Source organism: Mustela erminea, chromosome 1 (genome assembly GCF_009829155.1).
Source record: "Mustela erminea isolate mMusErm1 chromosome 1, mMusErm1.Pri, whole genome shotgun sequence".
Classification (NCBI taxonomy): Eukaryota; Metazoa; Chordata; class Mammalia; order Carnivora; family Mustelidae; genus Mustela; species Mustela erminea.
In genome coordinates, this window is record NC_045614.1 from 4,934,768 (window position 1) to 4,950,114 (window position 15,347).

A 15,347-nucleotide genomic window follows, 5' to 3' on the forward strand; every position below is an offset into this window, starting at 1 on the left:
TCTGTTTTGTTTCTTGAATTCCACATGTGAGTGAAATCATATGATTTTGCATAATACACTCTAGCTCCACCATGTCATTGCAAAATGCAAGATTTTATTCTTTTTTATGGCTAAGCAATATTCCATCATATGGATATAGATATATCTCCCACAGCTTCCATCTTTATCCACTCATCAGTTGATGGACACTGGGCTCTTCCCATAGTATGGCTAATGTTGATAATGCTGCTATAAACTTCGGGGTGCATGTAGCCCTTGAAATCCATATTTTTATATCTTTTGGGTAAATACATAGTAGTACAATTACTGGGTCATAGGGTAGCTCTATTTTTAACTTTTTGAGGAACCTCCATACTGTTTTCCACAGTGGCTGCATGAGTTTTCATTCCCACCAACAGTATAAGGGGGTTCCTTTTTCTCCACATCCTTGTGAACATCTGTTGTTTCCTGTGTTGTTAATTTTAGCCATTCTGACAGGTGTCAGGTGGTATATCATCATGGTTTTGATCTGTATTTCCCTGATGCTGAGTGATGTTGAACATCTTTTATGTGTCTGTTAGTCATCTGTGTATCTTCTTTGGAAAAAATGTCTATTCATGTCTTCTGCCCATTTTTCAACAAGATTATTTGTTTTCTGGATAAGTTTCTTTCATAAGTTCTTTATAAAACTAATCCTTTATCAAATATGTCATTTGAAAATACCTTCTCCCATTCCAAAGGTTGCCTTTTAGTTTTGTTGATTGTTTTCTTCACTGTGCAGAAGCTTTTAATTTTGAAGGGGTCCCAATAGTTCATTTTTGCTTTTGTTTTCCTTGCTTGCTTGGGCCAGATGATCGTTGTTGTGACTACTCAACTCTGACATTTCAGTGGGAAACAGCCATAGATGATATGTAAATGAAAGGGCATAGCTGTGTGCCTTATGTACAAAAACAGGTGGTAGGCTGGATTTGATTCTCAGGCCATAGCTTGCCATCCCTGCCTTATTCCACCATCTCATTTAAATTTCTGCACAGCACATACACTATGCAACTTTTCTTAAGGTGTTTGTGGTCTATCTCTCCCACTATAATATCAGCTCTCTGATGGCAAGAGCTCGGCCTATTTTCTTCACTGTTGTTTTGCAATGTCTGGAACATTGTCAGGCACATGCTAGATGCTCAATAAATATTTCTTGAAAGAGTGAATAAATATTGGGGCACCTGGGTGGCTCAGTGGTTTAAAACCTCTGCCTTCGCTCAGGTCAGGATCCCAGGGTCCTGGGATCAAGCCGGGCATCGGACTTTCTGTTCAGCGGGGAGCCTTCTTCCCTCCTCTCTCTCTGCCTGCCTCTCCGCCTACTTGTGATCTCTGTCTGTCAAATAAATACATAAAAATCTTTTAAAAAGAGTGAATAAATACAATAATGAAAGAGTGCGTGAAAAATATTTCAAAGAGAAAGACCTGGTTCTCTGGAGAGAGTGAAATACCTGCTCTATTTTCTCCAGAAAAGTCCCAGCTACTGAGTGATCTTCACCCTGATGGAGAGCTGTCAGATGGACGAGGGGGAGGAAAAGAGCTACAAAGGAGCTGGTGTTTAAAATGGAGTAAATAATAATAGAGGTGGAGAGTAGCTTTGACTAAAACTGGGGGTGGTGGTTCACAAGCAATTGCAGCTTAAGAAATATTACATTGTGCGACAGAGCATCATATGCGAATTTACCTTCTGTGAATTAAATTGTTCTTGCATAAAAAGGGGAGGGAAGGAGGATGGGAGAGGGAGAAACAGAGAAAGATGGAGGGAAGGAGAATGAGAGAATGAATTAAAAGAATGTGTCATCCTGCATACCATCTGCCTTTGGCTCAGGTCATGATCCCAGGGTCTTGGGATCGAGTCCAGCCCCCAGCTCTCTGCTCAACAGGAAACCTGCTTCTCCCTATGCCTACTCCCTCTGCTTGTGTTCCCTCTCTCACTGTGTCACTCTCTGTCAAATAAATAAATATGAATCTTAAAAAAAAAATTAGATACCCCAGAGTGGACTTGAAATAGAAGATGAGAATATGTGATCTCCTCACTCCCACCTAAGTTCTACCTGCTCTTTTGAGGACAAATATCTTGCCTCATGGCTCTGATTTTGATGTCTAAGGGCTTATATATATTTTTACAATACACTAATGGATATTTTGCACACATATCTCTTATAAGGTGTATTATAATATGTATTACATATACAAAATATCATACCCCAAACCATACACAAGGTATTGAAGGGACAACATAAAGGATTTCCAAGGGTGATTTTGACCATACCTAATGTTTACCTTATGACTCTTAACAAGACACTGATTTCCCATAATATGGATGCCCTCTAAAGTGATTTCTCTCCTGTTTTCTCAGATAGAAGTGCAGTTGCACTTGTCACTTATCAGTCTCTTCAGGATATGCCAAATGGGTCCTTTTTTAATGATGGAAGAGGGACACAGGAAGTGAAACTGAACTCTCATGTTGTGAGTGGCACCATTAGTACGAAGAAAAAAGTATATCTGTCTGAACCTGTGTTCCTGACCTTCCAACATGTTCAGGTGAGCAAAATCCAGAGCTGGTTCTCAGTACATTACCTTAAAGAGGTGTGTTACGGTCCTGCCAAGAAACTGAATCCAACTCTGCTCGTTCGGAGTTAACAGAACCAACAAGAAATGTTGAGGCACTCAAAGATTGGCACAAGGGGAAGCTATTATCATGTTTTAAAGCCAAATAGGCAATGGAGGGATGAGCATTGTTGAGCCCAGTGAGAGCTGGAGAAATGCAGGAGGGTTGCCCTGCTGGAGACGGCGATATCCTGAAGCAGAAGAAGCATCTAGAAGAAATGCCTGACTTCCCCCTCCTCTCATCTAAGGAATTCTCACCTGCTCCTCTCATTGGTTGTCCCAATGACAAGGAGCTTGGGTAAAGCAGTTCATATGGGTCAATCCCTGGGACTCTGAGATGACCAGAGAAGGACAGGATAAAGGAAGAATAAAGCCCACAGCAGGCATGGTCGTATAAAACTCTTCCCCACAAGTGTTCTAGATAATGGGATTTTCCCATTCCAGTTTCCAATGCAATACATCCATAACTAACCGGTAAAATTGAGATAGTAAAACCAGAAAAAGCCCTACTTTCAGGCTATTCTCTTTCAGCCTGGTGGTACAAGAACAAAACATTTCTGTGTCTACTGGAATGGATCAGAAGAGGGGGGCATCTGGTCAACAAAGGGCTGCCATCATGTGAGGAGCAACAGTTCACATACCGAATGCAAGTGCTTCCACCTCTCCAGCTTTGCTGTCCTCGTGGCTCTTGTTTCCGAGGTACCAAGATTCATGGTCCCCTCCTGGTATCTGACTGTATCCCAGAAACTGTGAGATTGTCCTCTCCCTGTCTTAGAAAAGAACTCTGAGATAAGGAGTCAAGTGGGAGTAGTTTACTTGAGAGGTAATTCCAGGAAGCACAAATAAGGAGCTGGGAAATGAAACAAGAAAAAACAGAAGCCAAGGCAGATAGCATTATCACGCCGCTCATCACTTTGGGCATCTGGAACCTCATTCCCTCTAGAGTACTCTGGGAGTTAGTGTAGGAGATGCAGTTGAGTCATCCTAACTGAACTGCAAGAGAGATAGGCTATCTATACACAACCTCCTCTCAGGCATTGGTTGAAAGCTGCATCTGGGGTGGGGCCATTAATTCTGGCAGAATTCTGTCCATGGGCATGGGCAGAGTAAGCTCAAGCTAGCAGAGAAAGCCCTCAAACACTAGGAAGTTGGGTTTTCAGCCCCTATAGTGGCTGGGTCTGGGGTCTAAGAGGATCAGAAATCAAGCATCCATTACTCTGCAAGAGACAGTTACAATGGGTCAGACAGGAAAGAAGGCAACGGATTGTCACCAATGAAAAAGTATAGGTCCTTGAACTTCCCAGGTCCCAAATCTGGCTAGGATAAGCCAGATTTAAAGAAATTTACCTAACTTCTTATTCTACTTCTTTTAAGCTCTCAATTATTGAACATTCATTCTATGACAACCATTGTATTACACATTTAAATGCATGGCGTTTTCTTCATTCAACAAATTTGCATATGAGTGCCTACTATATGCCAGATGTTGTTCTAGACATTGAGGATACAGCAAAGAACAAAACAGTTAAAGAAATTCCAACCTTCATGGAAATGACTTTGGAGAGCTATGTTGTCCAATAGGATCACCAGCCACATATGGCTGTTGGGCACTTGAAATGTGGCTAGTGTGTCTTGAGAATGAACTTTTAAATTTTATTTAATTTTAATTTATTTAAATTAAGAAGCAGTATGAAATATATTTCCATCAACTACAAGTTCACTGGTAGGGCTTCATTTCACTTTTATCGTTGAAAATAAAAGTATCTGAATTCAGATGTGTTATAAGCCTAAAATACACCCTGGATATCAAAGGCTTAATTATGGAAAAAAGTATCAAATATCTCATTAATAATTATTTTACATTGATTGTAATTTGAACTGATTGCATTGTTGTTATATGACTCTATTCAATACATTGGACTGATAATATTTTAAATAAATACTATTAAATTAATTTGACCTGATTCTTTTCACATTTTTAAAGATATGGCTACTAGCAAATTTAAAATTCCACATATGACTCACATTTTCCTTTTGGGCAGCACCAGGCTAGTGGTTTTGGTTTTTCAATAGCTTTGTGTGGTGAATGTTATTAGTGTACCCATTTTGAAGATAAGAACATCAAATCTTGGAGAGGTTAAGTCAAGCTGTTTAAAGGACTGAACTGGGAAGCCCATCAGACTCCCCATCAGAAATATAACTGCAGAATTGGAAACTGTAATTGATTCTTAACTTGGTGGCTCATAGGTGGATCCTGTGCTGACTGTGATCACCTATGTGGGGCTGAGCTTCTCCCTGCTGTGCCTCCTCCTGGCAGCCCTCACCTTCCTCCTTTGCCGACCCATCCAGAGCACCAGCACTTCCCTCCACCTGCAGCTCTCCATCTGCCTCTTCCTGGCCCACCTGCTCTTCCTTACAGGGATTGATCAAACTGAGCCTAAGGTAGGTGATTTAACCAAATCGCTTTGTTGTCATCATCAAATCTAGCCATCTTGTCTTGAGGAAGGATGGGGGAAGGCAAGAGTCAGCAGCAATGGTAACAACATGGATGGAACTAGAGGGAATTATGCTGACATAATGAGTCCATCAGAGAAAGATAAATACCATATGATTTCACTCATATGCAGAATTTAAGATATAAAACAGATGAGTAGGGGAAGGGAAAGAAAAATAAGATAAAAACAGAGAGGGAGACAAACCATAAGTGACTTTCTAATCTTTATTTTATTTTTTATTTTTTTAAGTCATCACATTTTTAGTATGTTCGGTTAGCTACCATATAGTACGTCATTAGTTTTTGATGTAGCATTCGATAATGTAGTTGTGTATAACACCCAGTGCCCATCACAACATGTGCCCTCCCTCCACTCTCTTCCCCTCTGAAACCCTCAAGTTTGTTTCCTGGAATCCATAGCCTTTCATGGTTTATCTCCCTCTCTGATTTGCCCCCCTTCAGTTTTCCCTCCCTTCCCTTATGGTCTTCCATGCTATCCTTATGTTCCACATATGAGTGAAACCATATGATAGTTGTCTTTCTCTGCTTGATTTATTTCACTTAGCATAATCTCCTCCAGTTTCATCCATGTTAGTATGAATGGTGGGTATTCATCCTTTCTGGTGGCTGAGTAATATTTCATTATATAGATGAGACTGACACGTTACGTACTGCACTAACGAGGCAGCTAATTTCATTGTATATATGGACTACATCTTCTTTATCTATTCATCTGTTGAAGGGCAGTTTGGCTGTTGTTGACATTGCTGTTATGAACATTGTGGTACATATGGCCCTTCTTTTCACTACATCTGTATCTTTGGGGTAAATACCTAGTAGTGCAATTGCCAGGTTGTAGGGTAGCTCTATTTTTAATTTTTTGAGGAACCCCTACACTGTTTTCCAAAGTGGCTGCACCAACTTGCATTCCCACCAACAGTATAAGAGGGTTCCCCTTTCTCCACATCCTCTCCAACACTTGTTGTTTCCTGCCTTGTTAAACTTTGCCATTCTAACTGGTGTAAGATGGTATCTCAATATTTTTAAAATTATTTTTATTAACATATAATGTATTATTCTTGATGTGGTTTTGATTTGAATTTCCTTGATGGCTAATGATGATGAACATTTTTTCATGTGTCTGCTGGCCATTTGTATGTCTTCTTTGGAGAAGTGTCTGTTCATGTCTTTTGCCCATTTTTTATTATATTATTATTTTTTAAATTTAAGATTTTTTTATAACTGCATTCTTTTTTTAAATTTCTTTTCAGCGTAACAGTATTCATTGTTTTTGCACCACACCCAGTGCTCCATGTAATAAGTGCGCTCCTTAATGCCCACCACCTGGCTCCCCTAACCTCCCACCCCCCCACCCCTTCAAAACCCTCAGGTTGTTTTTCAGAGTCCATAGTCTCTCATGGTTCACCTCCCTTTCCAATTTCCCTCAACTCCCTTCTCCTCTCCATCTCCCCATGTCCTCCATGTTATTTGTTATGCTCCACAAATAAGTGAAACCATATGATAATTGACTCTCTCTGCTTGACTTATTTCACTCAGCATGATCTCTTCCAGTCCCGTCCATGTTGCTACAAAAGTTGGGTATTCATCCTTTCTGATGGAGGCATAATACTCCATAGTGTATATGGACCACATCTTCCTTATCCATTTGTCCATTGAAGGGCATCTTGGTTCTTTCCACAGTTTGGCAACCATGTCCATTGCTGCTATAAACATTGGGGTACAGATGGCTCTTCTTTTCACAGCATCTGTATCTTTGGGGTAAATACCCAGTAGTGCAATTGCAGAGTCATAGGGAAGCTATATTTTTAATTTCTTGAGAAATCTCCACATTGTTCTCCAAAGTGGCTGCACCAACTTGCATTCCCACCAATAGTGTAATACTCATTCTTCTCAAGTGCACATGGAACCTTCTCCAGAATAGACCGCATACTGGGTCACAAATCAGGACTGAACCGATACTAAAAGACTGAGATGATTCCCTACATATTCTCAGATCACAATGCTTTGAAACTGGAGCTCAGTCATAAGGAAGAGTTTGGAAGGAACTCAAACACCTGGAAGCTAAAGATCACCTTGCTTAAGAATGCTTGGATCAACCAGGAGATCAAAGAAGAACTGAAACAATTCATGGAAACCAATGAGAATGGAGATACTTCAGTCCAAAACCTATGGGATACAGCAAAGGTGGTCTTAAGGGGGAAATACATAGCCATCCAAGCCTCCCTCAAAAAAATGGAAAAATCCAGAATACACCAGCTGTCTCTACACCTTAAAGAACTGGAGAATCAACAACAAATCAAACCAACTCTACACATAAGAAGGGAAATAATCAAGATTAGAGCAGAGATCAATGAGGCAGAAACTAGAGATAGAGTAGAATGTATCAATGAAACTAGAAGCTGGTTTTTTGAAAAAATCAATAAGATCAATAGACCATTGACCACACTAATCCAAAAGAAAAGAGAGAAAGCTCAAATTAATAAAATTATTTATGAAAGGGAGAGATCACAACTAACACCAAGGAAGTAGAAACAATCATCAGAAGTTATTATCAACAGTTATATGCCAATAAGTTAAGCAACCTAGATGAAATGGATGCATTCCTGGAAAACTATAAACTCCCAAAATTGAACCAGGAAGAAACTGACAACCTGAATAGACTGATAACTAGTAATGAGATTGAAGCAGTGATCAAAAACCTCCCAAAAAACAAGAGCCCAGGACCTGACGGATTCCCTGGGGAATTCTACCAAACTTTCAAAGAAGAAATAACACCTATTCTCCTGAAGCTGTTTCAAAAAATTGAAGCAGAAGGAAAACTTCCAGACTCTTTTTATTATATTATTTTTTAAAATTTTGTCTTATTTTGGGCGCCTGGGTGGCTCAGTGGGTTAAGCCGCTGCCTTCGGCTCAGGTCATGATCTCAGGGTCCTGGGATCGAGTCCCGCATCGGGTTCTCTGCTCCGCGGGGAGCCTGCTTCCTCCTCTCTCTCTCTCTGCCTGCCTCTCTGCCTACTTGTGATCTCTCTGTGTCAAATGAATAAATAAAATCTTTAAAAAAAAAAAAATTTTGTCTTATTTTTTCAGTGTTCCAAGATTCATTGTTTATGCACCACACCCAGTGCTCCATGCCCTCCTAATACCCATAACCAGGCTCACCTAACCCCCAGTTCCCCTCCCCTCCAAAATCATCTGTTTCTGAGTCCACCATCTCTCATGGTTCATCTCCCCCTCCAATTTCCCCCAATTCACTTTTCCTTTCCTTCTCCTAATGTCCTCCGTGTTATTCCTTATGCTCCACAAGTAAGTGAAACCACTTGATAATTTACTTTATCTGCTTGACTTATTTAACTCAGCATAATCTTCTCTAGTCCCGTCCATGTTGATACAAAAGTTGGGTATTCATACTTTCTGATGGAGGCATAATATTCCATTGTATATATGGACCATATCTTCTTTATCCATTCGTCTGTTGAAGGGCATCTTTGCTCTTTCCACAGTTTGGTGACTGTGGCCATTGCTGCTGTGAACATTAGGGTACAGATGGCCCTTCTTTTCACTACATCTGTATCTTTGGGGTAAACACCCAGTAGTGCAATTGCAGGGTCATAGGGAAGCTCTATTTAAAATTTCTTAAGGAATCTCCACACTGTTTTCTAAGTGGCTACACCAACTTGCATTCCCACCGACAGTGTAAGAGGGTTCCCCTTTCTCCACATCCTCTCCAACACACTTTGTTTACTGTCTTGTTAATTTTGGCCATTCTAACTGGTGTGAGGTGGTATCTCAATGTGGTTTTGATTTGAATCTCCCTGAGGGCTAATGATGATGGACATTTTTTCATGTGTCTGTTAGCCATTTGTATGTCTCCTTTGGAGAAGTATCTGTTCATGTTTTCTGCCCACTTTTTGACATGACTATCTGTTTTTTGGGTGTTGAGTTTGAGAAGTTCTTCATAGACCTTGAATATTAGCCCTTCGTCTATTGTGTCATTTGTGAATATCTTCTCCATTCCATGGGTTGCCTCTTTGTTTTGTTGACTGTTTTCTTTGCTCTGCAGAAGCTTTTGATCTTGATGAAGTCGCAAAAATTCATTTTCCCTTTTGTTTCCCTTGCCTTTGGAAATGTGTCTTGAAAGAAGTTGCTGTGGCTGATATCAAAGAGGTTCTGCCTATGTTCTTCTCTAGGATTTGAAGGGTTCCTGTCTCACATTAAGGTCTTGCATCCATTTTGAGTTTATCTTTGTGTATGGTGTAAGAGGATGGTCCAGTTTTATTCTTCTATATGTAGCTGTCCAATTTTCCCAGCACCATTTATTGAAGAGACTGTCTTTTTCCATTGGATATTTTTCCCGGATTTGTCAAAGATTAGTTGACTATAGAGTTGAGGGTTCATTTCTGGATTCCCTATTCTGTTCCATCAGTCTATGTGTCTGTGTTTGTGCCAATACCATACTGTCTTGGTGATCACAGCTTTGTTTTAAAGATTTTTAAATTTATTTTGAGAGAGAGAGTGATTGAGAGAGAGAGAGAGAGAGCAAGCAGGGAGAGGGGCAGAGAGAGAGGGAGAGAGAGAATCCCAAGCAGACTCCCTGCTGAGCATGGATCCAGACTTGGGGCTTGATCCCATAATCCTGAGTTCATGACCTGAGCCCAAACCAAGAGTTGGTTGCTCAACCAACTGAGTTACATTGTGTCCCAAGAGATTCTTAATTATAGAAAACAAACTGAAGGTTACTAGAGGGGATGTGGCTGGGGTGATGGGGTAATTGGGTGATGGGCTTTAAGAAAGGCACTTGATGTAATGAGCACTGGGTGTTATACGCAACTGATGAATCACTGAATTCTACCCCTGAAACTAAAATACATTATATATTAACTAAATTAGATTTAAATTTAAATTTTTTTTGTATGTGTATGGTGTAAGAGAATGGTCTGGTTTCATTCTTCTATTTATAGCTATCTAACTTCTCCAGAACCATTTATTGAAGAGACTGTCTTTTTTTTCCATTGGATATTTTTTCCTGTTTTGTCAAAGATTATTTGACCATTAAGTTGAGAGTCCATGTCTGGGCTCTCTACTGTGTTCCATTGGTCTATGTATCTGTTTTTGCACCAGTGCCATGCTGTCTAGGGGATCACAGCTTTGTAATAAAGCTTGAAATCAGGCAACGTGATGTCCAGCTTTGTTTTTCTTTTTCAACATTTCCTTGCTACACTAATGATGTTAGCTTTTGTCTCCATTATGATCACAGTCATCATCATATCCAGGATGAATTGGAACTAGATATTTTCCAAGCTCCTTTTAACCCTAAAAGACTATGATCTCACAGCCAGAATGTTATGAAAGCACTATTCCCCCCCACCTCACCCCTCAGCCCCCCAGGAAGCTGTACATTGCTATGGTTAAGAGTAAGTATAGTGTCTGGAGACAGTTTGGGTTTGAAATCCATTTTTATTTTTTGCCAGCTATGTGATCTTGGGTGACAGTCTACCTTTTGGGACCCAGTTTCCTCATTAGGAAATGGACAGTATTGGCAGAGGATAGTGTTGATGCTGATTCTGGCCTACCCTCTGTTTCTGTTTAAAAAAAAAAAAACAAAAACAACTCTGTTTTGTAAAACAGTCTGTTTCTGTTGTTCTTGTTGTCATTATTGTTGTTGTTGTTTTACTGGAACCGCAGCCACCAATGTCTGAGAGCTGGCTGTCCCAGCTCAAGCAGAGAGCAAGTTCTCTCTTCCTCCACATAAATATTTTTTAGACCCTCAAAAGGATTGATGATGTCCACCCTCAGTCTCCTGACTCAAATGCTAATTCATAATTCCTGAAACACCCTCACAGACACACCAAGAAATGATGTTTTAAATGTTATCTGGGCATTCCTTAGCTTAGTCCAATTGACACATAAAATTAAGCATCAAGGGCATCCAAAGGGCAAGGGCCATGGACTATTCATCCACCAGCACTGGTCTGTCATGGATCTGAGGACTATTCCCAGAACATTCATTCCTCTGCATTACTGGACTGCTCCATACATAGGGTAAGCATGGGACCAGTGAAAGCTCCCCAAAACTGTGTTGTCCCTCCCAGCAAAATGTCACAGGTGTTAGAATTGAAGATGCAGGCCAATATCCAGGAAATGCTGAGTGCTAAGGAATGATCAGGTGCAGACCACATTCTTAACTCTTGTCTCCCCTCCAGGTGCTGTGCTCCATCATCGCTGGGGTGCTGCACTACCTCTATCTGGCCTCCTTCACCTGGATGCTCCTTGAAGGGCTGCATCTCTTCCTCACCGTTAGGAATCTCAAGGTGGCCAACTACACTAGCGCAGGCAAATTCAAGAAGAAGTTCATGTACCCTTCAGGCTATGGGATTCCAGCTGTCATTGTGGCTGTGTCTGCAATAGTAGGACCCCAAAACTATGGCTCACATACTCAGTAAGCATGCTCTGTGCCTTTCTGGTGGAAATGGTGTCCATGACTGATGCATGATCAGAAATCAAAAACATTTCAGTCCTTTTCCTGTTGTGAATTATACTTCACAAAACCAGTCCCGTTTTATTTTTATTTTTATTTATTTATTTTTATTGTGTACCAGTCCTGTTTTAAGCCAGAATTCTATTTGTCCTTAGAAATTCCTAGAGCAATGATTCTCAGCATCTTTGGGGTTGGATCCTTTTGAGACTTTTGGTGAAATCCAGGGCCCAGTTTCCCAAATAGGGAAGTACCTTTCAGACAAATGTACTTATGATACAATTTTGAATACAACTTCAGGACATTAGGGACCAAAAAAATACGCTCAGGAAATTCAGGGATGGAAGAGCTCACCTGTGGCCTCTGTGTTCCGGAAGATTCTGAAAGGGTATCCTGAAGAGCTTGAGATTCATCCCAAAATATAGAAAGTAACAACAATGACAACAAATCTTGAAGGACTGGGATGCATCAGAAATAGTGCATATATTATGTCTCAATCTCCCCCTGATCCTGTGGAGTCAGCACTGTTAATTACCTCATACATAGGACATCTGGGTCTTAGTGCATCTAAGAAACTTTCCTAAGGTGTCAGCTAAAAAGAGAATTAGTCAGAATTCCTCACTAAAGGAATTGCTGCCGCACTAAAGAAGTTTGCAAAGCCCGGCAAAGTTAGTTGAGGACGTTAGTATTTTGGCAGTGGGGCTTTGGTTAGAGAGTAGGCACACGTGTGCAAAAACAACATGATGAAAGTGTCTCTCTTGAAGAAGAAATGATGTCCTTTCTCCAGCCTGAACCCTATGTCCTGCCAGAACAATTCTGGAGATCTCATGATAGCATATATCAGTGGTTGGCAACTATCTATAAAGGGCCAAGTGGTAACTGTTTTTGTCTCTGTGTCCATATGGTGTTTGTGGCAATTACTCAATATTGCCTTTGTTGTGGGAGCACAGCCAATTCATAGACCATATATAAATGAATTGATGTGGCTATGTTTCAGTAAAGCTTTATTTACAAAAACAAAGAGTGGACTGGGTTTAGACTGTGTTAGTAACACCTGGAATAGAACTTAAGTGTGGGAACTTTTCTGCTCACTGAATGTGGGCAATTGCTTGTCACATTTCCTAGTTTTATGCTGCCAGGTCTTTGTTCAGAGTAATTTATACTATCTTTGCCAACATAGGGCATGACTTAATAAAAAGTATTTGGTCAAGAGAGTACTTGGTACATGGAAAATACTTAGTGTTGGTAGGTTTTCTTGCTGTAGTTAAAGTATTGCTTTTATTCTCTTTCTGATAACAGTCATTATTTTAGGGTATAATTTATTGAGCCTTACCTGTTTGCCAAGAACCATACTCAAAAACTATGTACACATTATCTCATTTGATGTTTTCTACAAGATCTATATGAGGAAAATTGCAAAAATCTCATGAAAGAAATCAAAGAAGATTCAAATACATGGAGGGATAGTCCATGTTCATGGATAGGAAGATTCAATATTGTCAAGAAGTCAGTTCTTCCCAACTTGATCTATAGATTCAATGCATTTCCAATCATAATCCCAAAAAATTATTTTTTAGATAATGATAAACTGATTCTAATATTTATATAGAGAAGAAAAAGATCCTGAATAGCTAACACAATATTGAAAGAGAGAAACAAAGTCAGAGGACTGACCCTACCTGACTTCAAGACTTGGCATATAGCCACTGTAATCATTTAATCTTTTCAATACTTGTGTTTGCCCTCACTTTACACTTGAGGGAATTGAGGCTTAGATTATATAGCTTGTGTCAGATGAGGACCCATGTCTGATTGAATCTAAAGTCTAGGTTCTGAACTAAATGGTTTTCTGTACTGGTTGGATCTTGCTAGAGGGGTCTGAATTCAAGTTCTCTGCCTTCTGAGAAATAGGCAGCTTATGCATACTCCTCTCTCAACAGCTGCTGGCTCAAGCTGGATAAAGGGTTCATCTGGAGTTTCATGGGACCAGTGGCATTCATTATCTTGGTGAGTAACTAGTGATAGTTATTTATGGGTCTGCCTGCCCTGAATTGGCCAAGCATGGAGTGTGTGTTTTTTTCCATGAAAATGGAAATGAAGTGAAGGTAAGAAAATACAGTCTAATATGATTAACTCCTCTTCCTTGAAATACTGTCATCATGTCTTTCCCTTGCTCCCTTATAGATTACTTGTTGCTTTGATATAACTCTGCTGGGTATTCCAAAAATTCCATGTTTTTTCATTCAACATTTAGCAAGTATCTCCTCTGCACAGAGTGCCACGTTCTCCTCTTTGCCAACAACTTCCTGATCACATCCATTGCCCTGGTATAGATATGAATAGTAATCTTTCACTTTCAAGGTGTCTTGATTTGAATGATATATTATATAGACATCCTAGTCAAGCACCAAGTGTCACAGGTCATATACACACAATGTGCTGTATAAAAGACCAGAGCATATGTGCATAGCATGCTATGAAGCCTGTATCTTTTGGGAAAAGATATTTAGGTCCACCTCAAATTGGGTTGCATGATATGGCCTCAAAATAAAATTCCAAGTCAATATTTCATTCTGTGCCCACAGATAAACTTGGTGTTGTACTTCCAAATTTTGTGGATTTTGAGAAGCAAACTTTCCTCCCTCAATAAAGAAATTTCTACCATTCAGGACACCAGGTAAGAAGGTCCCAGATCAGTGGTATCCATAGGACTACATTCTTTCTGCCTGGGGGAAAAAAAAACCTATACATGAAAAACCATTTCATGGTTGGATATCCATGGTATTGTATAAAGTGTGTATGAGGTGCAACTTCTAGAAGTGAAAACTATAATTTTCAGGTAGCTTAGTGTACTCCTTGATCTCTTTATTCAACAAATATTCATTGGGTGGCATTTGTGTAGCAAATACTTTGTATAGCATAATCTTCATATGAAATTCATGCCAAGAGTATTGGCATCATCCTCCCTCCTCCACCCCATGAGTCCACCCACTCCTGGGCACTCCATTATCCTTGGTTGTAGGCACTCAGTTCTTACTGTGTTGATCTAAATGATTAAAAATAATGGTAAGAACAACTAACATTAACTAGGAACTTGGTAGATGTTGGGAATCTACCAACATTCTTTCCTTTTTATTGTGTTATGTTAGTCACCATAAAATACATCATTAGTTTTTGATGCCCTGGTCCAAGAATCACTGTTTATGTACAACACCCAGTGCTCTGTGCAATATGTGCCCTCCTTAATACCTACTACCAGGGTATTAAGGAGGGCACATATTGCATGGATCAATATTCTTTCACTGAATTCTCATAACTCCAATCTATGTGGTGGGCACAACTATCATCCCCCCCATTGATAAGAGAAGCAAGTGCTTATTTTTCCCAAGAGTGGGCAAAAACCTTACATTGGTGATGAATCATGTGGACAAAACTTAAAGGAATATCTTTCCAATTTCAGACCCTGGCTTTGATCTCATCTACTTATCAGACCAACCTAACATCTCTTTGCCTCAGTGTTTTCAGCTCACCCTTCTTGGCATTTCTTCATTCCTCTACACATGTTGAATGAATGCAGGATCTCTCTCTCTTTCTCTCTCTCTCTCTCACACACACACACACACACACACACACACACACACACACATTCATACATGTCATCTCTCCTAGACAATTGCCACGAGCAAACCCATTCTGTTTTATAAAACACAACTTTCATTTGAAGAAACACAACAG

The 15,347-nt window shown here is 39.9% G+C and overlaps 1 protein-coding gene across 3 annotated transcripts in view; it reads left to right on the forward strand.

Moving 5' to 3' along the window:
• The window catches only part of LOC116570829 (putative adhesion G protein-coupled receptor E4P), a 55,787-nt gene that overhangs the window by 33,180 nt on the left and 7,260 nt on the right, over positions 1 to 15,347 (forward strand). For all 3 annotated transcript variants that reach the window (XM_032308425.1, XM_032308423.1, XM_032308429.1), the window contains 6 exons: positions 2,375 to 2,559; positions 3,157 to 3,324; positions 4,873 to 5,067; positions 11,341 to 11,576; positions 13,553 to 13,619; positions 14,198 to 14,289. In XM_032308425.1, the coding sequence (XP_032164316.1) occupies positions 2,375 to 2,559; positions 3,157 to 3,324; positions 4,873 to 5,067; positions 11,341 to 11,576; positions 13,553 to 13,619; positions 14,198 to 14,289 (943 nt within the window). The remainder of the gene's footprint in view (positions 1 to 2,374; positions 2,560 to 3,156; positions 3,325 to 4,872; positions 5,068 to 11,340; positions 11,577 to 13,552; positions 13,620 to 14,197; positions 14,290 to 15,347) is intronic.